This window comes from Silurus aristotelis (assembly GCF_946808225.1).
Source record: "Silurus aristotelis genome assembly, chromosome: 12".
NCBI lineage: Eukaryota > Metazoa > Chordata > Actinopteri > Siluriformes > Siluridae > Silurus > Silurus aristotelis.
The window spans coordinates 1,698,169-1,724,818 of record NC_139585.1 but is presented as its reverse complement, the minus strand read 5'-3'; the positions used below and the strand labels follow the sequence as shown (position 1 = coordinate 1,724,818).

At 38.2% G+C, this 26,650-nt stretch overlaps 1 protein-coding gene across 1 annotated transcript; it reads right to left on the bottom strand.

Annotated features, from left to right (window-relative positions):
• Positions 1 to 290: 290 nt before the first annotated feature.
• Positions 291 to 25,957, bottom strand: LOC310734946 (cadherin-related family member 1a). The gene is made up of 17 exons (XM_083557437.1): positions 25,692 to 25,957; positions 15,353 to 15,430; positions 12,948 to 13,093; positions 11,847 to 11,897; positions 11,497 to 11,586; positions 11,222 to 11,308; positions 9,443 to 9,559; positions 8,876 to 9,019; positions 8,048 to 8,126; positions 7,423 to 7,523; positions 7,122 to 7,325; positions 6,273 to 6,425; positions 4,952 to 5,116; positions 3,832 to 3,899; positions 2,438 to 2,666; positions 2,036 to 2,290; positions 291 to 1,900 (listed from the first exon to the last, which is right to left on the bottom strand). Exons 1-17 carry the CDS (start codon positions 25,753 to 25,755, stop codon positions 1,337 to 1,339), a joined length of 2,595 nt encoding a protein of 864 aa, XP_083413563.1. The 5' UTR covers positions 25,756 to 25,957; the 3' UTR covers positions 291 to 1,336.
• Between the last annotated feature and the right edge of the window lie 693 nt (positions 25,958 to 26,650).

Below are 26,650 nucleotides of genomic sequence, written 5' to 3'. Positions count from 1 at the left end.
GACCCCTCCATGATTTCTAAGTGGGAGAACTTGCAAAATAGCAGGGTGTTCAAATACTTATTTTCCTCACTGTATATATAAAATTAATCTTGTGTGATTCTCATTTTTCTTTTCCTTCCTCTTGTTATTATTATTATTATTAGTAGTAGTATTATTATGAGTCAAGAATCAGCTCCAAGTCAAATATGTATAAAGTGAGGGTTCAATATAAAATTCTACACAAATGAAAAAAACCAGAGTCTCTGGTGTCTGCCATCATCTATAAACACATCAACATTCCCCAAAACAGATTTTAATTCTAATTGATTTTATTTCTAAATATTTTTCAGCAACACATCAGTGACACTGTACAGCGTATTTACAATTCTGCCTTTAAACCAGGGGGAGGGGCTTGGAGGGAGGGGGTGGAGTCATACTACTGAATAGCGCTACATTTAGTGGGTGTGGTTAAAGGCAGTAAGTTTTACTCAAAAATGTACTTTTTAGCGACATTAGCTTTCTAGCTTAACTCTAACGTTGAAAAAAAAAGTAAAAGTGGATCGTTCATTTTATACGTAAACGCTAAACACTACAACAAAACAAATCCAAACGATTTGCTAGGACCAACTGCTTCAGGTTCTACGTTTCTTTAGTTCCCCCTGCAGGATTAAGCTTTAAGCTGTTACTATTGTTTGTTGCACACATATAAGATCATTGCCTGGTTCCATTTTATTCTGTAGAAGGATACATAATGCTCAGAGATCGTTGCTGCCTCCGGTGAGTGTTCGCAGCTAGCAATGTCAGCTTGACTCGCTAAAATAAATAAACAAGCACGAAGCTGAGCTTATTGCTGCGTTGTTCGAATAACATTTAATCAGGTAGCTTTGCTACGCGGTTAATATCACATTTCATCAAAAGAAAATGCTGGACAGGCCACGCCCACAGGAGACAAACGACAAACATAATTGCTAGTTTGTTTGGGACACGAGGAACATTTGATTTGTTTATGATTAAATACTGCAGCAAGCTTAAATAAAGTGCAACGGAAACGTGGGTAAGATTTACGCTCTCGTCTATTCTCTTGTGTATTCTATTTCTTACAGATTTGATGGATGTAGAACTACACTCGCATGTCGGTTGGTGTGAATAAACTACGATAAAATGATTTTTTTCACACTTCATTTTTAGCTATCTGATTATTATTATCATCTATAAAGATTTGCGGCATGGCGTAACCCGGACCAGCTGCCGCAGTCCAGCATTTCATAATTATAATCTCATACTTCCATTTTTGAATGACCGCAGTGATCTGTGCTAATCTGGTGTCTTCAGGATCTCTGCTAGCATGTTTGTGGTTTCAGCAGTAGTAGCCTTGATTGGCCTCGATGATCTTTTGCTCCAGCCTCTTCTTTAGCTCGGAGACCAGGGCCGAGCTGACATTTCCCTCTCTCCTCTTACTCGGCTGATCTTCTGAATCTCTGCTACTGATGGATCTGTCGCTGGAGCTGCTGGAGTTCAAGGACCCTGAGACGGTAGGTACGGCGCCCTGACGCTGACACGTCCTGGGGTAGTCATTTGGCGGAGGTGGAGGGAGAATTGGTGCATGCGGTGGTGGAGGTCTGGACCTCGATCTGTCGTTCTTCGCATTGTTCTCCACATCGTGATCGGCGAGGACCCTGTCAGGAACCTGTGAGTTTCCAACGGTGAAGTTCCACTGCTGGGGTTCTCCACGGCGGCGCCGGATGACACGGCGAGACGGCCCGATCCTGTTAGACTTTGTGTTGCGCAAGTAAACCGCTGTGGAAATCACCACGGTAACCATCACCATCACACCAATGATGCCAGCTGCCACGCCCAAAGCCTTTACAGGGTTTTCTCTGCTCTGCATTAGAAATGCCACCACGGGGGCTGAGAGCTGATTCTGAGAAAGAGCACAAACATGACGCTGAAGTTCTGTCCTGATTGGTCAGAAGTTCTGAGAGTAGAGCAGGTTCATATTAATGCGCTCATTCTGATATGTGCGTCTGACATAAGTACAAATGCAACTGTGACTTACAGCTTCAGTGATGTCGAGCTGGACCACGGCGGTGGTCATGAACGAAGGAGATCCTCGGTCTCGTGCCTGGACCACCACTGACCACTTGCAGTCATATTGTTTGGTGATGTTCTGCACCATCTCCATGGACTTGATGAACGACTTAAGCCTGATCTCACCCGTGCTGGTGTTGATGTAAAAAACATTCTCCGGTTCAGCCTTCATGATGGAGTACTCGATGACGTTGTTGGGTTCTTCTGCATCTTCATCCACAGCCTGAACACAAGGAGGGAACAACATCACTTATTGCCTTCTTTACCATTTGAACTTTAAAACCAGATCCATCACTGAGTTCTAAAGGCTAACATTCAGTAATTCAGCACCTGCAAAACGTTTCTAATTGATATTCAGCAAAGTTCACACCTCTATTTTTACAGCAGTGCCGAGGATCATGGTCTTCTCCAGGAAATTTTCAATAAACTCTGGAGAATGATCGTTCTCATCTAGAACCGTTACAAAGACCTCAGCCAGGCTGTACTTTCCCTCGCTGTCTTCTGCCTTCACATAAAAGTTATACTTTGACTTCACCTCTGCATCCAGAGATGCCCAAGGCTGAGTGTAGATGATCCCTGAGGTTGGGTGGATGAGGAACCTGAGGAACAACATACATGATTACCAATATTTACTCTTGAGGTTCATGCTCAAGTCTGGAGAATTATGGACTGATACGGTTTTATAAATTTTACAACCTATAATGGTTCTTCAGTTCTTCATAATGTTCTTGAATTAGAACCTTATAACAGACTGTTTTATAATGAGTGAGGATTAAAAGTTAGGAACCATTAATAATCCACGGAACCCCTTTAAGAACCCTTAAAGAAACTTTATTATCTCAAGGTATCCAGAACAAACTCCAAATGTCATTTAGCTCCACCAATAAGTCGATTGTTCGCTAGCAGCTAGTAAGCTAATATAGGCATTATTTTTTGCATGAATCCATTTAAGTGTTAAATCCTTTCATGAAAAGTCTCCAAATTCATTTCTAAACCCTGTGGATACTCGGTCTCTCTCTGTGCTTTGGTGAGCCGGAGCTCAGCTGCTGAGAATTCACAAGTCTTCTGCGAGCTGTGATCTTTCACACGTCTCTCATCGCACCTCCAGCTCCAGGACGGGGATGATAGCATACATTAGCGGCTTTTTACATTTTCCGCTCACTTTCTTCTTCTCATCAGCATCTCTCTCTTTCTTTCTTTCTTTCTTTCTCTCTTTCCTTCTCTCTCTTATACCTACACCTGTCACAGCACATCACATGCTAATTAGACTCGGATTCACACCGCGAGGCTATTTTTACTCGTCCAATCAGATTAGAGGATCATCTCTCAGCTTCGCTCCTGTCTCTGAGTAAATCCGGGACTGTGTCCCGAATCGCTTCATACTCACTATATAGGGCATTGTGTAAACGAGCTGGATTAATACTGCAATGTCCAAAAAGTACAGTTTGTATTTTCATAATCATCAAATCCTACAAATCACCATGCAGCTCTAACTGGGGCACAGGGTCAGGTAGGGGTAATAAAGACAATTAGGGGCCACACAAAAGTGGTTTTTAGGGGCAATAGATACATAAATGTATAACCTGTAGACAGGGGACATTTCTAGTCATCTAAAGGACCTTGTGCTATGAGACATTTATAATCTTATAGATTTCAACAGGACATGTAGACTCAATTAGGGGTAAGAATCATCCACATGTTGTCCTCTCTAAAGTTTTGAATAAAGATAAAAGCAGGGTGCCATTATATTTGAACAGAACTCACAGATCAGCTCCAGAGCCGTAGATGGAGTATTTCACCTCTCCCCAAAGCCCAGAGTCTGGATCTGATGCCTGTGACATCAAAATATTCACAAGGAGAAAGAGCTTAAATTCTGTCCGGTAAACTGTGCCCAATACTGTCTAATCTCCACTGTCTGATGTCTACTGTCCAGTCTGTACTGCTTAATGTTTACTGCCTAATCTATACTATCTGAAGTTTACTGTATCACCTTTAATACCTAATATCTATGGTGCAATCTCCACTGTTTAATGTTTACTGTCCAATCTATATTACCTGATATTTACTGTCTAATCTCTGCTTCTTAAAATCTATTGTCTAATCTCAACTGTTTATTGTTTACTGTTTAATCTCTACTGTTTAATATCTACCATCTAATCTCTGTTGCTTAATATCTACTCTCTAATCTCTACTGCTTAATGTTTACTGTCTAATCTTTATTACCTTATATTTACTGTCTAATCTCTGCTGCTTAATATCTACTCTATAATCTCTACTGCTTAATGTTTACTGTCTAATCTTTATTACCTTATATTTACTGTCTAATCTCTGCTGCTTAAAATCTACTCTATAATCTCTACTGCTTAATGTTTACTGTCTAATCTTTATTACCTTATATTTACTGTCTAATCTTTGCTGCTTAATATCTACTGTCTAATCTCTACTGTTTAATCTCCAGTTTAATGTTTACTGTTCAATCTCTATTACCTAATATTTATTATCTAATCTCTACTCTTTAATGTTTACCATCCAATCTTTATTACCTAAAATTTACTGTCTAATCTCTGCTGCTTAATATTTACTGTTTAATATCTACTGTCTAATCTCCACTGCTTAAAGTTTACTGTCCAATCTCTATTACCTTATATTTACTGTCTAATCTCGGCTGTTTAATATTTACTGCCTAATCTCTGCATCTTAATGTTTACCGTCCAATTTTTATTACCTAATATTTACTGTCTAATCTCTGCTGCCTAATACCTTCTGTCTAATCTCTCCTGTTTAATATCTACTGTCTGATGTTTTCTGCTTATTCTCTACTGTCTAATGTTCACTGTACATTAGACTTATGTGCTCAGTTTGGATTGTTGGTGTTTGCCCTCACAGTGATGGTGGTGACGTTGGAGCCCCCAGGCGAGTTCTCCGGGACCCTGGCGATGTAAACCTCGGAGGAGAAACGAGGCGTGTTGTCGTTTATGTCCTGCAGGTGGATGATGATGTCTGCGGTGGAGCTGAAGCGCTCCGGGGTGTCGATCTCCACTGCTAACAACTGATTAAACCCAAACATATACACATTAAAAATCTAAATCAATATTTTCTCATGTTATCAAATTTGATAGAAATCCCAGAATATAACGTATCTCACAAAAGTAAGTGCCCCCCTCACATTTCACCAACCATTTTAGTATCTTCTCAAGGGACAATACTATAGAAATGAAACTTGAATATATTTTAGAGTATCAGTGTGCAGTTTGTGTAGCAGTACAGATTTACTGTCCTCTAAAAATAACAACATACAGACATTACTGTCTAAATAACTGCCAACTAAAGTAAGTACACCCTCAGTGAACATGTAAAACTGTGTCCAAAGTGTGAATATTGTGTGGAGCACATCGTTATCCAGCACTGCTTTACTCCTCCTGGGTGTGGAATTCACCAGAGCTGCACAGGTTGTTGCTGGGATCCTCTTCCACTCCTCCATAATGACATCACGAAGCTGCTGGATGTTACACCAAGTGGAAAAACTTCTGTATGACCCTGACCACTGTACTGTAACTCAGTTTCAGGGTGATACTGATCTTCTTACAGCCTCGGCATCTTTGTGGAGAGCAACAATCCTTATTCTCAAATCCTCAGAGCCTCTTTATTATTAGGTGCATGCAGAACATCCAGTGGTCAGTTTGAGAGAATTGGACTCAAACACCAAATTGTAACTGCTCTAATACAAGATACACACATTTATATGGTTCTAAAAAGCAGCAAGAACATGAACATGATGAATAGAACATGTGACTTTGCTTGTTCCATGCAAAAGTTTGTACACCTCTGGAGCTAAACACATAACTGGGAGTTTGTTTGTTAAATGTTTATGTAATGTGTATGGAAGGAGTCTCCAGTGTCAGTGCTAAATCTGTGCATTTCCATCTTCAGGACAGGCAGGTTTACACTTTTTCACGGTTTCTTTGTAAAAAAATTACGTTAAGCTGCAGGTTTTTTTTCGTATTAAATGTGAGGGGAGTGAGTGTTTATAGCTGCTATAATGTAGGAACTTATTCAGAAGATGCTCTTTAACATAAAAGGTAACAAACAAAAGTGACATCATTCTTTCAGGAAAATAAAAAATGTCTCATATTTGCCATATTTCTGGCCATGTTTACAGAGAAACAGAGGTGTGTGAACTCTACCGATTTTCAGTGGTTTTGTACCTTGAATGTCAGAAACGAGTGTTTTTCGTAGTCGATGGCGCTCGAGTTCTCTACAATAATGGTGACTTGGGCTTCGTTGAGGACAGTCTGAGGGACGACACGGAGAACTCTCCCGGGTCCCACCAGCCTGAGTCTGAACTTCGCATTCGCTCCCTGAGAGAAGAAACAAAACACACAAAAGTTGTTGAGAAATAACTGAGAAATTCTACATCTCATCATCCTGAAGATGTTTTTATGTTTGTGTTCACGCAGAGATTATTAACTGTAAACGTTCCTCCAGCTGACTATTGTACACTTTACGGCCGAAAGTTTGTAGACACCTGACCATAAGAAAATGTGCTTCTTTTTGAAATTTCCACATTTAATCTCCATTTGCTGTTATAATGAGCTCCACTTTTCTGGGAAGATGTTACACTAGATTTTGTGGAGATTTGTGGAGATCCATTCAGCCACAAGGGTGCTAGTAAAGTCAGGCACCGATGTAAGTGTCTGGAGTAAAGCAGATCTCTATAGCAGGAGATCTTTCACTCATCCCCCTCCACTAAAAAAGTGAGGGGGACAAATTAACTTTTTATAAAAAGTGCGGGGGACATGTCCCCGCGTCCCCCACGTAATCTACGCCCCTGACTCCGACCCATGTAAAGCAGATGGATTTTTGCACAAATTACATGCTGGAACAGGTTTTGGGTCTCCTAGTTCAAGTGAAGGGAAAATTTTAAGCTGCAGCATCCAAAGACGTACGATACAATTGTGTCTCCAAAAGTTTGAGGAGGAACCACATATGTCTGGAAAGGTCAGGTGTTCCAATACTTTGACCGTATAGAGTATGTCAAAGCGGCCGTTCGTGACCTGGTCGGAATCGTTGACGGTGATCTTCAGCCCTCGGAGGATTTCTCCCTCAGGAGGATGTTCACACATGGTCAGCTCGAATCTGTCCTGTCTGCCCGCCTCGCCGTAGAACGTGGGCGGATGGTTGTTTAGATCCACCACGCGGATGGTCACCACAGTTACGGCCGAGTCCAGCAGCTGGCCCTCAGGCGCCACCTCCCACGCCTGGATCCAATCATTAAACAGTCAACCTTTTACTTACAGCTTAAACAATAATCTTTGATTATCCACTGTGACACAGCACATTGTTCTCCCTGCATACCTTCACTTTCAGCTCATATAACTCGTTCTTCAGCTGGACAGGATACGACATCAGAATAATGGAACCGCTTGAGCTGTTGATGCTGAAGGAGCCATCGCTTCCTGGTGGAAACAGTCAAGGGAGAAAATGCGATTTCATTTTTTATATTATTATTCAGAATTTTTGGAAAAACATGCATACCTTGAAAAATAGTGAGGAAAAAAAAGAAAAAATATATAATTTATTTTATTTTAATATTGTACAAATATAACAGAAAAATGGCTTTAATAATTTTGGTGAAATATTTTTTTTACTTTTTATGAAGCCAGGTATGATTAAAATTATAATATGGTCGTCATTTAATTTATTATATTTACTTATTTATTTATTTATTTATTTTTTAATAAAAGTTAGAAAAAAGTTTGTTGCAACAATTGCTTTGATAAAATATATGACAAAAACAATAAAAAGAAATATTTTAAACAAACAAACAAATAAACAAATAAACAAACAAATAAATAAATACAATTGTCTTTTTTATTTTGTATTAAAGATAGATTTTTTTATTAGTGTCTTTGGAGATAAATGGATCTGATCTATGATTATATAATAATCAATAATAATATATTGTGATTACGCTGCTTACCGTTAATGATGGAGTAATGAATTGGGTTTGGGTTGCCCTGATCCCCGTCCTTGGCTGACACTGTGAATATTTCCGAGCCCTGAACACATGAACGGTAAAATGAAATGAATGATTTTTTTTACCCTCTATTATTTTAATTGTATATTGTGAATACTGTACAACAACCCGTGCACTAGTGGGCGCTGTGGAGATCCTCACACCTCTACTGTTCACTGTATCTGTATTTAACCTGTATTTAATTTACTGAGATTTTTCAGAGCCCCATGTTACAAATTTCAATCCAGTCTCACACTAGTATGAACTCGTGCTGGCTTTTCTGATCCAGCACAAGTCTAAACTACCAGACGGTAGTTTATCATCATGCAAATATTCTTTATCATAATAATCATCATCCTCATCATCATCATCACCATCATCTTCATCATCATCATCACCCACACCACAACCATCATCATTGTCCATATCATCTCAATGATGATGGTGATGATGATGGTGATAAAAGATTAAGATCATCTTCATAAATAAACTTCAACACTATCATCATCATCAACATCTTCATGATGATGATGGTGATGAAGACTCATGATAATAATATTAATAATTATAGAATCCTTATTATAGTCCATAATAATTTAAAGATAATCGTCTTTATCATCAGCATTATAAAATAAATCATCATAAATAAATGTCATCATCATCATCATCATAATAATGATGATTATAATATAATAATAATAATAATAATAATAATAATAATAATAATAATAATAATAATAATAATAACAATAGTAATGATAATAATAATCATAATAATAATTGTATACGTACCGGCTCTGATACTTCGTAAACGTAGGCGAAATACGGTGTTTCCACAAAGGTAGGGGGCGTGTCCTGGGCATCCAGAACGTTGATGGTTATGGTGGCTGATGATGTCATGACCTGGTGTTTTCCGTTATATTTCCCTCCACCGTCCTGAACACAGCAGATGAAAGTTTCCCAAATAAAACTTTTTAAAATATTTTATTCCTCTGATGCTGCAGCAACTCATCAGCTCCCCATGTTATAGCATCTATAAACACTCAGACCCTCAGCAGCCTCTCTTTTCACTCTCACGCTCTCACACTGGGTATTAACAGAAATCAGGTGTTCTTCTGACTGCTATAAAACACTGACACTGGAGACGCCTTCCACACATATACATAAACATACATAAACATCTCCTAACAGAAATCTGAGTAAACTGTTGCTATAGAAACCATGATGCATTAATATAAACATGCACTGCTGTTGGAGCTGCTGTAACAGAGAACTTATCAACACCTTCTGACCAATAACAATCCACAATCCCTTAGAAATCACTGAGTAGTGCATTATGGTGTTTGGTATGAAGGTCACCTTTGCTACCACGGTGATGAAGTGTGTGCTGGAGGTCTCGTAGTCCAGCTGCTCGCCTGCTTTGATACGCAGCACACCGCTGTGACCGTCCACCGTGAACTTGGTTTTAGGAGACGTCTAAAAAAAATTCATAATGAATGATTATTAAACAATATACCACCATCATCACTATAATTACCATCATCATCATCATCATCACCATCATCACTATTAATACCACCATCATCATCATCATCACCATCATCACTATTAATACCATTACCATTACCATCATCATCATTATCACTATTATCACTATTAATACCATCATCATCATCATCATCATCACTATTAATACCATCATCATCATCATCACTATTAATACCATCATCATCATCATCATCATCACCATCATCACTATTAATACCACCATCATCATCATAATCACCATCATCACTATTAATACCATTACCATTACCATCATCATCATTATCACTATTATCACTATTAATACCACCATCATCATCATCACTATTAATACCATCATCATCATCATCATCATCATCATCATCACTATTAATACCATCATCATCATCATCATCATCATCACCATCATCACTATTAATACCACCATCATCATCATAATCACCATCATCACTATTAATACCATTACCATTACCATCATCATCATTATCACTATTATCACTATTAATACCACCATCATCATCATCACTATTAATACCATCATCATCATCATCATCATCATCATCATCATCATCATCATCATCACTATTAATACCATCATCATCATCATCATCATCATCATCATCACCATCATCACTATTAATACCACCATCATCATCATAATCACCATCATCACTATTAATACCATTACCATTACCATCATCATCATTATCACTATTATCACTATTAATACCATCATCATCATCATCACTATTAATACCATCATCATCATCATCATCATCATCATCATCATCACTATTAATACCATCATCATCATCATCATCATCATCATCATCACCATCATCACTATTAATACCACCATCATCATCATAATCACCATCATCACTATTAATACCATTACCATTACCATCATCATCATTATCACTATTATCACTATTAATACCATCATCATCATCATCACTATTAATACCATCATCATCATCATCATCATCATCATCATCACTATTAATACCATCATCATCATCATCATCATCATCATCATCACCATCATCACTATTAATACCACCATCATCATCATCATCATCACCATCATCACTATTAATACCATCATCACCATAATAATAATAATCAATCAGCTATTATTAATCAATGAAGTGAATAATATCTGTGTAAACAAGTTTTACTTGAAGAGACACAAAACTTGTTCCAGCATGACTTTTGTGCAGAAAGCCAGCTCCATGAAGATCTGCTTTCCATGGGTTGAAAGATCTCCTGCTACAGATCTCTAACCTAAACCTATTGAACATGAATGAATGTGAACACTGACTGCACCCCAGACCTCCTCACCTTCTCACCTACATCAGTACCTGACTTTACTATCACCCCTGTAGCTAAATAAATCTCCACAAAATCTAGTGGAACATCTTCCCAGAAGAGTGGCGCTCATTATAACAGTGAATGAGGACTAAATATGGAAATGGATGTTGTTCAGAAGGCACAAAATCTTGTATTAAATCGTCCACAAACATGTGGCTCTATAATGTATAGTATTATTAAAAATAAAAAAGTAGTGTAATTAATAATGAATTTTCTCACCTGTAGGAAATATGTGACACTTCCTCCTGATCCCAGGTCTTTATCCACAGCTCGAACTTTAAAAATGCTGCGTCCAGCCTCAGTGTCCTTCAACATCACACCAATTAGAAACAGCAACAAAGTCCACGTTTCATCATTTTATTACTATTAAAGTCCACTTCAAAACTTTTAGCTACTATTAGCTAGCCCCGCCCCCTTTACTTTCACAGTATTCATATTAAAAATGAACAGACAAATCATATGAAAGCGTATCTGTATGGAATGATGTTTCTGACCTCAGGGACGTTAGCGATGTAGGGCAGGTTGAGAAACTCGGGCTTTTCGTCATTAGCATCTGAGACGAACACGTGCACTTTCTCTACCACCTGAGCAAATAAATACAACCTGACCTTCATTACACTGGGAAGTAACACCAGCACTAGTGCCTTCAGCAGGCATGACGCTACACCTACTTCACAACTAAAATGTTCCACCTTAAAAAGTTACTCGTTGAACCTTACAATATTATAGAAGACTAAAATATTATGTAAAGACATTAAAGTCTATCAATTAAATTTCACAATGATAAAAAAAATATCCACATCTGGCACAAGAGAGAAATGCAACATCTGTCAAGCAGTGTTACCTTGTTCCTTCCATCAGTGATGCTGACCAACACCACAATTTCATCTTCAGCCTGCATATGAAAACAAAATCATTATAACCATATACACACTGGAGAATAGAACATCTTGAGTGTAGAACATGTGGGAGTATAGAAGTATGAGGTGGTATTAAAACGTCTCAAAACTAGTTTTACAACACACCAACAGATGGCAGCACAAAGCCGCACGCACAGTCACAATGAGCACCGACCTTCATAATGAGTGTGACAAAAGACAACCTGATGATCCTTGTTTGGATCATGGGGACACCCATGGGGACACCGTTTGGTGTACATGGGAACACGTGCGACTGGTGGTGTTCACGTGCGTTCCAACATCTGCGATTTCATTAAAGAGAGCGAGTTAGAACAAAGAGCAAACGTGAAATTCTGTGTGAAACCCTGCAAATTTGCCACATAAACGTTCCACGTGACATCCGAGATGTTTTCAGCAGCACGCACGCTTCAAAAGCGGAAGCACATCACTGGAAGATGACGAGCGATCGGGAAGACCTTCAACGAGCTCAACCCCTAAAAATGTTGAAATCATTCAGCAACTCGTGCAGGATGATCATCGGAGAACAATCTGCAACATTGCTGTCGTTGTCGAAGTGTCAAATGGAACAGTCCTGAGCTCATCACCTGGGAGTCTGCCAAGAAGACCGTCATCGTGGCGTGGACCTCGACCTTCATGTCGAGGATCATTACTGTGATGAAACTAAAGTGTACGACCATGAGTTCTTCACAGTGGAAGACTCCATCATCTCCATGACTGAAAAGGCGAGGCAGGTCCACAGACCGAGTGCGTGTTCATCGTCTTTTTCCACATCCACAACATTGTGCATCGAGAATTTGACCTCAGGGGCCAATATCGAGTTCCACTGCCACGTTTCAATGCGTCTGAGGGAGGACATCCGGCGAACGAGACCGGATCTGTGGCGCACAAGTCTCGAAACGTTTTATACCACCTTATAATATACGTGTTGTGGAACAGTACTTGCTGGAGTATAGTTCATTTTGGGTGTATAATGTGGGAGTATAGTTTATGTTGGAATATAGTTTAGGTGTTAGTGTAGGTGTCACCTCTCGGTCCAATTCCTGGATCAGAGTAACCCGTCCTGATTTGGACTCGACCCTGAAGTATTCTTTAGATCCGTTCTCAAAGCTGATATCGTACCTAACCTCATCTCCCTCTGGGTCTGTCCCATTCAGAGTGAACACCTGAGATCCTAAACACACACACACACACACACACACACGGAAGAAAACAACACTTCTACACTCAGTACACACACATACGCCGGTGTTTGTGGTGAATAAACTAATCAACACCTTACTTTCCATCTGCACTTTATCAGTGTGTCAGCTGGAGACTGGATTCAGCAACAGAGAGCGAACACACACACACACACACACACACACACACACACACACAAACACACACACACACACACACTTCTTGTGGGATGGACACTGCTGATTAGCGCTCAGTGTGAAAGACACTCTGTGCTGTCAGACCGCAGTAAAGATCTGAGCTGAAAGACATACAGTGTTTAGGCTAATTTCTTACATGCTAACTAGAACTGGTGTTTCCAATCAGTATTAGTGCGATTTATTCAGATTACATTTCATTAGACTGTAGACTTCACAGAATGAATAATCCTTTAAAGAGCAGATGATGGTAATCAGAGTACCGGAGAACATACTGTACTGGTGATATTTAGTGGATTGGTGAAAAAAACCCAGACGTTTTCTCATTTTATTGAAAATAATCCCAAACTATAATTTTACTAAAATTTTCCAAAATAATAAAGAAAAATTCATCTTATTTTAATGCTTCTCATTTACAATGCATTCATTTATTTATTTATTTATTTATTTATTTATTTATTTATTTATTTATTTAAATGAAAAAAATAGAAATTATTTGTTTAAAAACTGTATTTTATTTTATTTATGCAGTGAAATATTTCAGGCTTTACTCCATAAAGTTCATATGGATCACTGTGTGTTTTCAAAAGCAACAAAAGAAACACAGGAACTATGAGGCTCTAACATGTCCTCTTCTTACAGTGTTATTCAGTGCAGTATAGCTTAAACAGTCATTGCGGGACAATCATGCCCCGCCCTGCCCCACTATGCAAATTTCTTCATAATAATAAAAGTGTCAGTAAAATTCCATTTGAATTTCAGTTTAGGAGTTAAATTTAATTGGATTTTTTTTGGAGGAGCTGTTCAGTAAAAGGTGCTGAAATGCAGAACTGATCATGCAATCTGTGGTCCTGAACCCATTGTAGCAAACTGTTGATATTAACTACAGTCCAAATCCAGTCTCAAAGTTCTTGCTTAACAACTTCATGGATCTTTTGAAAAATGGTTGTTTGATTGACGATATTATGCACAGGTCAGTGTAGGTTGTGTTCATTAGTTGTTGTTTTTTTAATTGTAATTGAAAAACTAAATGTGAAAGTCTTATGATGCCTTCATAATGATCAGGTATTTTCCTCCCATTAACCAAAACTGTGGAATTCCCTCCCCATTGAGATTAGACAGGATTTTAATGTTTTTAAATCTGCACTTTGTTTGTTATGTGTCTGTAATGTTATTATTATTATTATTATTATTATTATTATTATTATTATTATTATTATTATTATTATTTTCATTATCATAAAAAGACTCATTCATTTTCCTTAAAAAAAACACAAAACCAAATATGATCAGTGCCAAAAAGTGCACAATATTTCCAATGTAACATCCAATCCTTACCTGGAGGTCAAAGGGAAAGGGGGGACAGTTTGGGGTAAAGCAGGGAAGGGTAAGCCACGGCTTTTCTGCAATGAGCATGTAAAGATTTTGTCTTAAACAGTTTTAGAAGAGGACGTGTGGGACTCCTATTTTCTGTCCCTTTCATTGCTTTATAAAAGCATGTGATGATCCACATGAACTTCTCGGAGTGAAGCCAGAATGCTGTATGAAGTCACTAATAGGTTTTGTGCTTCAGTCGATCCTGCTTTCAATATTACATCAACAAAGGAATGAAAACATTGTAATTCACATAAAAAACCCCGAATGAGCGCAACACGGACATGAGAGCTCCTGTTACTTAATATTTATTCAACATTTTACAACTAAAAATGTTCTTACGTTTTTATTTGTAGCTGGTAAACTTTAACATTTTTGACAAAACAATTTCTCTTATCTCTCAGGTTACATATCTCTACAGATCCTCATGAAGCTGTTCTGATCTTGCAGGTTCGTGAAGATAAAACGAGTTGTCATGTAGCTCATGCTGATACGAGACGTGTGAACGAGACGTGAGAAAGTGGCTTTACACGGATTAGCAAGGGATTCAGCCTTGTTATAACCCACATACATGACTGGCATGACAGTAACGCAATAGCATTCGGCTAATCTTAGTGTACATTATGAAAGAGACACCGTTTGTGTATCCATGAGTGTGTTTGGTGAACAAACGCATCCCTCACCTACTGGTGTGTCCTCAGAGATGCTGAACAGCACCATGTTCCTATTGTCGTGGAAATACGGTGCAAAATCCAACAGTCCTGAAAAAGATCAAAGATATATTTTCAGATTTATGACAGTGATGAGTGTAAAAACATCACCTGAACCATCACATGTTCCTTATAACGCCTTGGATTGAGTTAATGCCCATCATCGCTAGATTTCCCAACACTTATCGAACTCACATGTACTACACACAATTACTGAACCTTTTCTGGATCCTGATTGGTCAGAAAGTGTTGATTAATTTTCTGCAAAAATTCCTCATTAACTCTTAAAATTCTGTAAAGCTGCTTTGAGGCAGTCTGTTGTGAAAAGCGCTATAGTAATCAATTTGACTCATCTAGTCACAAATAACAATATATTATAATATAATATTTTTTAGCTATAAAACCGTATTGATCATATTTTAATAAATAAAATACGACGCAAGAGCAGATTGTGTAAAATGATTAGGATTGTTTTAAGATTATTATTTTTTTTAGTTACTACATTATTATTACATTGTTATTTTACCTGTATCTCTTAAGACTTTATTGTAGCTGGAATAACTTGGTGTAAAATTGCCCAGCATTAAAACATGCTTAATAATCACACTTGGGACTTGTTCATTAGTGTTATTCTTTTTAAACACTTGTTTTATGTTGACAGCGCATTTATTTACAACCTTATAACAAAGGAAAAGAGTCTGCAGTTTGAAGTCACCACTTCATCTTTTTCTTCTTCTTTCGGCTGCTCTCATTAGGGGGCGCCACAGAGCATAATCCGTCTCCACACCCCCCTGTCCTCTACATCTGCCTCTTTCACACCAACTACCTGCATGTCTTCCCTCACCACATTCATAAACCTCCTACTTGGTCTTCCTCTTTTCCTCCTTCCTGGTGGCTCCATCCTCAGCATTCTCCTACTGATATACCCCATGTCCCTCCTCTGCACATGTCCAAACCATCTCAATCTCACCTCCTTCACCTTGTCTCCAAAACGTCCTACATGTGCTGTCCCTCTAATAAACTCATTTCTAATCCTGTCCATCGTCTTCACTCCCAATGAACATCTCAACATCTTCAGCTCTGCTACCTCCAGCTCCACTTCCAGCTACACTTTTTACTCAAAGTGTAGTGAAAAAAAAACAGGCATGGAGGACAAACTGCAGGTGAAATGATGCTTGTGAGTTAAAATATTTTAGTCAGTATGTCAATTAATATAGTAATATTAATAGTGTGTGTGTGTGTGTGTGTGTGTGTGTGTGTGTGTGTGTCACACAAGAAGCTCTACATGTTATGCAACGCAAAAAACAAATAACCTACTTAGAGTTTCACTAATTTGACCTTCATTTCACCTTCATAATAATAATAATTAATAATAATAGTATGTTTGCAGACGCATAACATTTTAAACTACAGATCTACAACCATCTAGAATTCTAACCTTAACACACACACATACACACACACACACACACACACACACACACACACATGGTCTGCATTTAAGTGATGTTTAACCAGTCAGTGTAAAATAAAATAAAATAAATTTAATAAAATATAATTAAAATCAAAATAAATAAATAAATAAATATAAAATAAAATAAAATAAAATAAAATAAAATAAAATAAAATAAAATAAAATTAAATTAAATGTGTGTAAAACTAAGAGACCGAAATCATGACTTACGTGCTACAGGAGGCATTCAGCATGGGTGGAGATGAAACACACACACACACACATCAGAAAGTATTTCTGTAAGTGTTGAACTAAGCATACAGTGTAGAATTAACAACATAATATAGAAATAAACACGCAGTTTAGAATTAAACGAATACTGTAGCATTAACCACGCAGTACAGAATGAACACTTACAATGATCCACATCGTATAGACCCAACCTTCCAGTGTACAATATACCACATACTGCAATTATCCATACAGTGTAGAATTAACCACATAATATAGACATAAAGACGCAGTGTAGAATTAACCAAATAGTGTAGAATTAAACCCACCGTGTAGAATTAACACTTACAATTATCCACACACTAGATTTAACCACACAGTTTAGAATTTACCACACAGTGTAGAATGAACAAACAGTGTAGAATTATCACTTACAACTATACACACAGTGTAGAATGAATACTTAAAATTATCCACACAATGTAGATGTCAGGGAACGGACCATGAGCCGGAAGTGGGAGTAGCTCTATCATCAACAGTCATGCGGGTTTGGTCCGTAAAGCGGAAATAATTCACGGAACAGTGATAGTCCACGGAAAAGAGATAAACGACGGAACGTAAGCAAAACAGTGTTTGGAGCAGATCCTGGGGTATGACGGCACCCACGGCCGGACTCAGGAGCACAGTGACGCCTTCAGCAGGACTCCGGGGAATGATGCCGCCCTCTACGGCTATCTGAGGCACGACAGCATCCTGGGAGGAATCTCGGATCGTGTAGTTCCCCTCAGAGGAACTTTAAAGCACGATGGTACTTTCTGAGGGACTTGAAAGTGTGACGTCGCCTTCAGGGGAGCTTTAAAGCACGACCTCACCCTTAGAGGGGCCTTGAGGCACGGCGTTGCCTTCGGAGGAGTCTTGAAGCGCAACGGCGCCCCTGGAGAACCTTGGGACTACTTCACCTCTAGAGAGGTCTTGGTCTATGTCGTCACCTTTAGAAAGACATGGAGGCGAGATGCCGCCGTCAGAGGGACTTGGAGGCGAGACGTTGCCTTCAGAGGGACTTAGAGGCCAGACATTTCCTTCAGAAGGACTTGAAGGCGAGACGTTGCCTTCTGAGGAGTTTCGGGGTGAGACGTCGCCGTCAGGGGGACTGGGAGGCGAGACGTCGCCTTCAGAGGAGCTCGGGGGCGAGACGGCACCTTTAAAGGAGTTTGGGGGCGAGACGTCGCCTGCAGGGGGACTGGGAGGCGAGACTTTGCCTTCAGAGGAGCTTGCAAGTGAGACGTCGCCTTCAGAGGAGCTTGGAGGCGAGACTGGAGCTGGAGCGCACTCAGCAGAACACTGAAGCGGAGCGGAGCGCTCGGAGGAACTCTGGAGTGGGGCAGAGCACTCGGAGGAACTCTGGAGCAGAGTGGAGCGCTCTGAGGAACTCTGGAGCGGAGTAATGTGCTTGGAGGAACACTGGAGCAAAGCCCTCTCAGAATTGAGGGGGCTGTCCATCCAGCCGCTGTACATCCGCGTGAAAAGCCTGATGAAATTGGCGCAATCACCTCCATTCACGCTCCACATCTTACTGGCCTGAGAGAGAGCGTCCCCAGACAGGAGAGAGATGAAAAACCTGATCTTGGCTCGTTTGGTGGGGAATTGGGATGATTGTGCTCCAATGAACTTGCAGGTGCTTAACAGGAAGCCGCTCCATTCGGCCGCATCGCCAGAGAAACGAGCCGGGAATTCCTTCGGGCTCTCTGAGGTGCGCAGAGAGCCGGCGAGCATGATCCGCAAGGATCGGCAGCGGGCTTCCGAGGAAAATCTGAAGCTGAATCGGGCTGCTGATTTATCGCGGTAGAATGATTTCTGCTCTTCTTGTTTCGGTTAGTTCTTCTGTCAGGGCAGACCACGAGCCGGAAGTGGGAGTTGCTCTATCATGCCGTTAGAGAGAGTAACAAACCGTCAACGGGTTTGGTCCGTAATGTGGGGATAATTCACGGAACAGAGATAGTCCACGTAAGAGAGATAATCCACGGAATGGAGATGATCCATTAAGGGGAGCAGACATGATCCACAGAGCGGAGACAGTCCCTGGAGGGACCAGCGGGGAAAAGCTGGCAGTCGGCGATCCACGAGATCCGTAGCATGACTTTTAGGAACCGACAGCCCGTGACTCTGGAACTGCCGTTTATAAAGGCAAGTCCATAACGAGGACCAGGTGGGTGTTTGTCATTAAAACCGGGAGCGGCAAAGATAGCGGCAGCATGACAGCCACCGAGGGGGAAGTGGCAGGTGGAAACCTGACAGTAGAATTACCCACACAGTGTAGAATTATTACTTATAATTAACCACACAGTGTAAAATTAATACTTATATTTAACCACACAGTGTAGAATTAACCACACCTTGTAGAATTACCCACACAGTGTAGAATAAACACAGTGTAGAATAAACACACAGTGCAGAATTAAGCACACAGTGTAGAATTAAGCACACAGAGTGTAGAATTTACACAGTATAGAATTAAACACACAGTGTAGAATAAAACACACAGTGTAGATTTAACCACACAGTGTAGAATAAACACGGTGTAGAATAAAACACACAGTGTAGAATACACACAGTGTAGAATAAACACAGTGTAGATTTAAACACACAGTGTAGAATTAAACACACAGTGTAGAAAAAACTAAATTATGTAGAACAACACAGGTTAGAATTAACAACACAGGTTAGAATTAACCACACAGTGTAGATTTAACCACACAGTGTAGAATTAAACACACAGTGTAGAATAAAACACAAAGTGTAGAATACACACAGTGTAGAATAAACCCAGTGTAGAATTAAACACACAGTGCAGAATAAACACAGTGTAAAATAAACACAGTGCAGAATAAACATACAGTGTAGAATAAACACAGTGTAGAATAAACACAGTGTAGATTTATACACAGTGTGGAATTAAACGTACAGGGTGAAATTAAACACAGTGTGGAATTAAACATACAGTGTGGATTTAAACACACAGTGTAGAATAAACACACAGTGTAGAATAAACACAGTGTGGAATCAAACATACAGTGTAGAATAAACACACAGTGCAGAATAAACACAGTGTAAAATAAACACAGTGCAGAATAAACATACAGTGTAGAATAAACACAGTGTAGAATAAACACAGTGTAGATTTATACACAGTGTGGAATTAAACGTACAGGGTGAAATTAAACACAGTGTGGAATTAAACATACAGTGTGGATTTAAACACACAGTGTAGAATAAACACACAGTGTAGAATAAACACAGTGTGGAATTAAACATACAGTGTGGATTTAAACACACAGTGTAGAATAAACACACAGTGTAGAATAAACACAGTGTGGAATCAAACATACAGTGTAGAATAAACACACAGTGTAGAATGAACACAGTGTAGAATTAAACACACAGTGTAGAATTAACCACACTAACCACACAGTGTAGAATACACAAAGTGTAGAATTAGACACACAGTGTAGAATAAACACAGTGTAAAATTAAACACACAGTGTACAATAAACACAGTGTAGAATTAAACACACAGTGTAGAATAAACACAGTAGAATAAACACACAGTGTCGAATAAACACAGTGTAGATTTAAACACACAGTGTAGAATTAAACACAGTGTGGAATTAAACACAGTGTGGAATTAAACATACAGTGTAGAATAAACACAGTGTGGAATTAAACACACAGTGTAGAATAAACACAGTGTAGAATACACACAGTGTAGAATTAAACACAGTGTGGAATTAAACACACAGTGTAGAATAAACACAGTGTAGAATACATACAGTGTAGAATTAAACACAGTGTGGAATTAAACACAGTGTGTAATGAAACATACAGTGTAGAATCAACACAGTGTGGCATCAAACACACAGTGTAGAATAAACACAGTGTGTAATGAAACATACAGTGTAGAATAAACACAGTGTGGAATTTATCACAGTGTGGAATTAAACATACTGTGTAGAATAAACACAGTGTGGAATTAAACACAGTGTAGAATACACACAGTGTAGAATTAAACACACAGTGTAGAATAAACACGGTGTACAATTAAACACATAGTGTAGAATACAACACACAGTGTAGAATAAAAAACACAGCGTAGAATACACACAGTGTAGAATACACACAGTGTAGAATAAAAAACACAGTGTAGAATACACACAGTGTAGAATACACACAGTGTAGAATTAAACACAGTGTGGAATTAAACACACAGTGTAGAATAAACACAGTGTAGAATACACACAGTGTAGAATTAAACACAGTGTGGAATTGAACATACAGTGTAGAATCAACACATTGTGGCATCAAACACACAGTGTAGAATAAACACAGTGTGGAATGAAACATACAGTGTAGAATAAACACAGTGTGGAATTTATCCCAGTGTGGAATTAAACATACTGTGTAGAATAAACACAGTGTGGAATTAAACACACAGTGTAGAATAAACACTGTGTAATATTAAACACATAGTGTAGAATACAACACACAGTGTAGAATAAAACACACAGTGTAGAATACACACAGTGTAGAATAAACACAGTGTAGAATTAAACACACAGTGTAGAATAAACACAGTGTAGAATTAAACACACAGTGTAGAATAAACACAGTGTAAAATAAACACAGTGTAGAATAAACATACAGTGTAGAATAAACACAGTGTAGAATAAACACAGTGTAGAATAAACACAGTGTAGATTTATACACAGTGTGGAATTAAACGTACAGGGTGGAATTAAACACAGTGTAGAATAAACACAGTGTGGAATTAAACATACAGTGTAGAATAAACACACAGTGTAGAATAAACACAGTGTAGAATAAACACACAGTGTAGAATACACAAAGTGTAGAATTAAACACACTAACCACACAGTGTAGAATACACAAAGTGTAGAATTAAACACACAGTGTAGAATAAACACAGTGTGGAATTAAACACACAGTGTACAATAAACACAGTGTAGAATAAACACACAGTATAGAATTAAACACACAGTGTAGATTTAAACACACAGTGTGGAATTAAACACAGTGTAGAATTAAACACAGTGTGGAATTAAACATACAGTGTAGAATAAACACAGTGTGGAATTAAACACACAGTATAGAATAAACACAGTGTAGAATTAAACACACAGTGTAGAATAAACACAGTGTAGAATAAACACATTGTAGAATTAAACACACAGTGTAGAATAAACACAGTGTAAAATAAACACAGTGTAGAATAAACACAGTGTAAAATAAACACAGTGTAGAATAAACACAGTGTAAAATAAACACAGTGTAGAATAAACACAGTGTAGAATTAAACACAGTGTAGAATACACACATTGTAGAATAAACACAGTGTAGAATTAAACACAGTGTAGAATTAAACACACAGTGTAGAATTAAACACACAGTGTAGAATACACACATTGTAGAATAAACACAGTGTAGAATTAAACACACAGTGTAGAATAAACACAGTGTAAAATAAACACACAGTGTGGAATTAAACACACCGTGTAGAATAAACACAGTGTGGAATTAAACATACAGTGTAGAATAAACACACAATGTAGAATAAACAGAGTAGAATAAACACACAGTGTAAAATAAACACAGTGTTGAATTAAACATACAGTATAGAATAAACACACAGTGTAGAGTAAACACATTCTAGATTTAAATGCACAGTGTAGAATAAACACAGTGTGAAATTAAACATACAGTGTAGAATAAACATACAGTGTAGAATAAACACAGTGTAAAATAAACACAGTGTAGAATTAAACATACAGTGTAGAATAAACACACAGTGTAGAATAAACACACATTGTAAAATAAACACAGTGTCGAATTAAACATACAGTGTAGAATAAACACACAGTGTAGAATAAACACAGAGTAGAATAAACACACAGTGTAAAATAAACACAGTGTCGAATTAAACATACAGTATAGAATAAACACACAGTGTAAAATAAACACAGTGTAGAATTAAACATACAGTGTAGAATAAACACACAGTGTAGAATTAAACATACAGTGTAGAATAAACACACAGTGTAGAATAAACACAGAGTAGAATAAACACACAGTGTAAAATAAACACAGTGTCGAATTAAACATACAGTATAGAATAAACACACAGTGTAGAATTAACCACACAGTGTAGAATAAACACACAGTGTAAAATAAACCCAGTGTAGAATTAAACACAGTGTAGAATTAAACACAGTGGAGAATAAACACAGTGTAGAATGAACACACAGTGTAGAATGAACACACAGTGTAGAATAAACAGCGTAGAATAAACACAGTGTGGAATAAAACATACAGTGTAGAATAAACACAGTGTAGAATGAACACACAGTGTAGTATTAAACACACAGTGTAGTATTAAACACACAGTGTATAATAAACACAGTGTAGAATTAAACACACAGTGTAGAATAAACACAGTGTTGAATTAAACATACAGTATAGAATAAACACACAGTGTAGAATACACACAGTGTGAAATTAAACATACAGTGTAGAATTAAACATACAGTGTAGAATAAATACATTGTAGATTTAAACACACAGTGTAGAATAAACACAGTGTGAAATTAAACATACAGTGTAGAATAAACGCACAGTGTAGAATAAACACGGTGTAGAATTAAACACACAGTGTAGAATAAACACAGTGTAGAATTAAGCACAGTGTGGAATTAAACACAGTGTGGAATTAAACATACAGTGTAGAATAAACACAGTGTGGAATTAAACACACAGTGTAGAATTAAACACACAGTGTAGAAATAAACACACCATGTAGAATTAAACACAGTGGGGAATTAAACACAGTGTGGAATTAAACACAGAGTGTAGAATACACACAGTGTAGAATTAAACACAGTGTAGAATTAAACACACCGTGTACAATTAAACACAGTGGGGAATTACACATACAGTGTAGAATACACACAGTGTGGAATTAAACACACAGTGTAGAATAAACACAGTGTGGAATTAAACACACTGTGTAGAATAAACACAGTGTGGAATTAAACATACAGTGTAGAATAAACACAGTGTAGAATAAACACACAGTGTAAAATAAAAACAGTGTGGAATTAAACATACAGTGTAGAATAAACACAGTGTAGAATAAACACTCAGTGTAAAATAAACACAGTGTAGAATTAAACACACAGTGTAGAATTAAACACACAGTGTAAAATAAACACAGTGTAGAATAAACACAGTGTAGAATAAACACACAGTGTAGAATTAACACACAGTGTAGAATAAACACAGTGTAGAATTAACACACAGTGTAGAATAAACACACAGTGTAGAATTAACACACAGTGTAAATTAAACACAGTGTAGAATAAACACAGTGTAAATTAAACACACAGTGTAGAATAAACACACAGTGTAGAATAAACACAGTGTAAATTAAACACACAGTGTAGAATAAACACACAGTGTAGAATAAACACAGTGTAAATTAAACACAGTGTAAATTAAACACACAGTGTAGAATAAACACACAGTGTAGAATAAACACAGTGTAAATTAAACACAGTGTAGAATAAACACAGTGTAAATTAAACACACAGTGTAGAATAAACACACAGTGTAGAATAAACACAGTGTAAATTAAACACACAGTGTAGAATAAACACACAGTGTAGAATAAACACAGTGTAAATTAAACACAGTGTAAATTAAACACACAGTGTAGAATAAACACACAGTGTAGAATAAACACAGTGTAAATTAAACACAGTGTAGAATAAACACAGTGTAAATTAAACACACAGTGTAGAATAAACACACAGTGTAGAATAAACACAGTGTAAATTAAACACAGTGTAAATTAAACACACAGTGTAGAATAAACACACAGTGTAGAATAAACACAGTGTAAATTAAACACACAGTGTAGAATAAACACAGTGTAAATTAAACACACAGTTTAGAATAAACACAGTGTGGAATTAAACACACAGTGTAGAATAAACACACAGTGTAGAATAAACACAGTGTAAATCAAACACACAGTGTAGAATAAACACAGTGTAAATTAAACACACAGTTTAGAATAAACACAGTTTAGAATAAACACAGTGTGGAATTAAACACACAGTGTAGAATAAACACAGAATGTAAAATGGATCTCTGTGTTTTGGACTCTGGCATGTCTGGAGCTCACAGAGATCATCACACTTCTGTTATTTCTTCTACACAGCGCTGAATTATTTCATTGTTTACTAACTAAATACATTTGTATTAAACTCTATCAGGACACACACACACACACACACACACACACACACACACACACACACACACACAGACACACATTGTGAGTGCTGCAGGTTTTAACTCTACACACTGAGGGCTTTTCTCTGCACGATTAAAGGATTAACGTCGCACTCAGTTCCACACAGCGACCATTTCAGACTGTAAAATAGTTTATAAAGTGTGTGTGTGAGTGTGTGAGTGTGTGTGTGAGTGTGTGTGTGTGTGTGTGTGTGTGTGTGTGTGTGTGTGTGTGTGTGTGTGTGTGTGTGTGTGTGTACTCACCCGGAGTGCTGTTCAGTACGAGGAAGACGAGGACGCACAGACGATGTGTGTGTGGACTCTTCATCCCGAGACTGTGTCTGTGTGTCTGTGTGTGTGTGTGTGTGTGTGTCTGTGTGTGTGTGTGTGTGTGTGTGTGTGTGTGTGAGGATCATACAGAGATACAGCGAGATTATGGAGGCGTCTTCAATCCAGACGAGGCACACACACACACAAACACACTAATCTGCTGACGTCTCATCCTTCCACTCTGGGACTCTTCACACTCTGTGTGTGTGTGTGTTTGTGTGTATAATATATATACAGCCAGATCCATAAGTATATGGACACTAAGGTGGTTCTTGTACTTGTTCCTCTCTTCCTTTGTGAATATTAAACACTCCAGATGTGAAAGACGTTCATGCGAATGAAGTGCTTTGAAATAATAATAAATTGTATGTCTGTATGTATATATATATTCACACACACACACACACACACACACACACACACACACACACACACACACACACACAGGTGCATCTCAACAAATGATAATTTAATTAAAAAGTAGATTTATTTTAGTAATTAAGTAGAAAAGGTGAAACTGGTATATTATATAGATTCTACAGTTGAAGGTCCTGAGACTCAGCCTGCCGCTGTGTCGATGGATCTCTAACTTCCTGACTGACAGACCACAAGCCGTACGGGTGGGCAAACACACCTCATCCACCCTCACCCTCAGCACTGGAGCTCCCCAGGGTTGTGTTCTGAGCCCCCTGCTGTACTCACTGTACACATAGGTACGTGTGGCCACTTCCACTTCCAACTCCACCACCATCATCATGTTTACTGACGACACTGTTGTGGTGGGTCTGATCTCCAACAACGATGAGACGGCCTACCTACAGGAAGTTAAAAACCTGGAGAGATGGTGCCAGGAGAGCAACCTTCTCCTGAATGTCAGCAAGACTAAGGAGTTG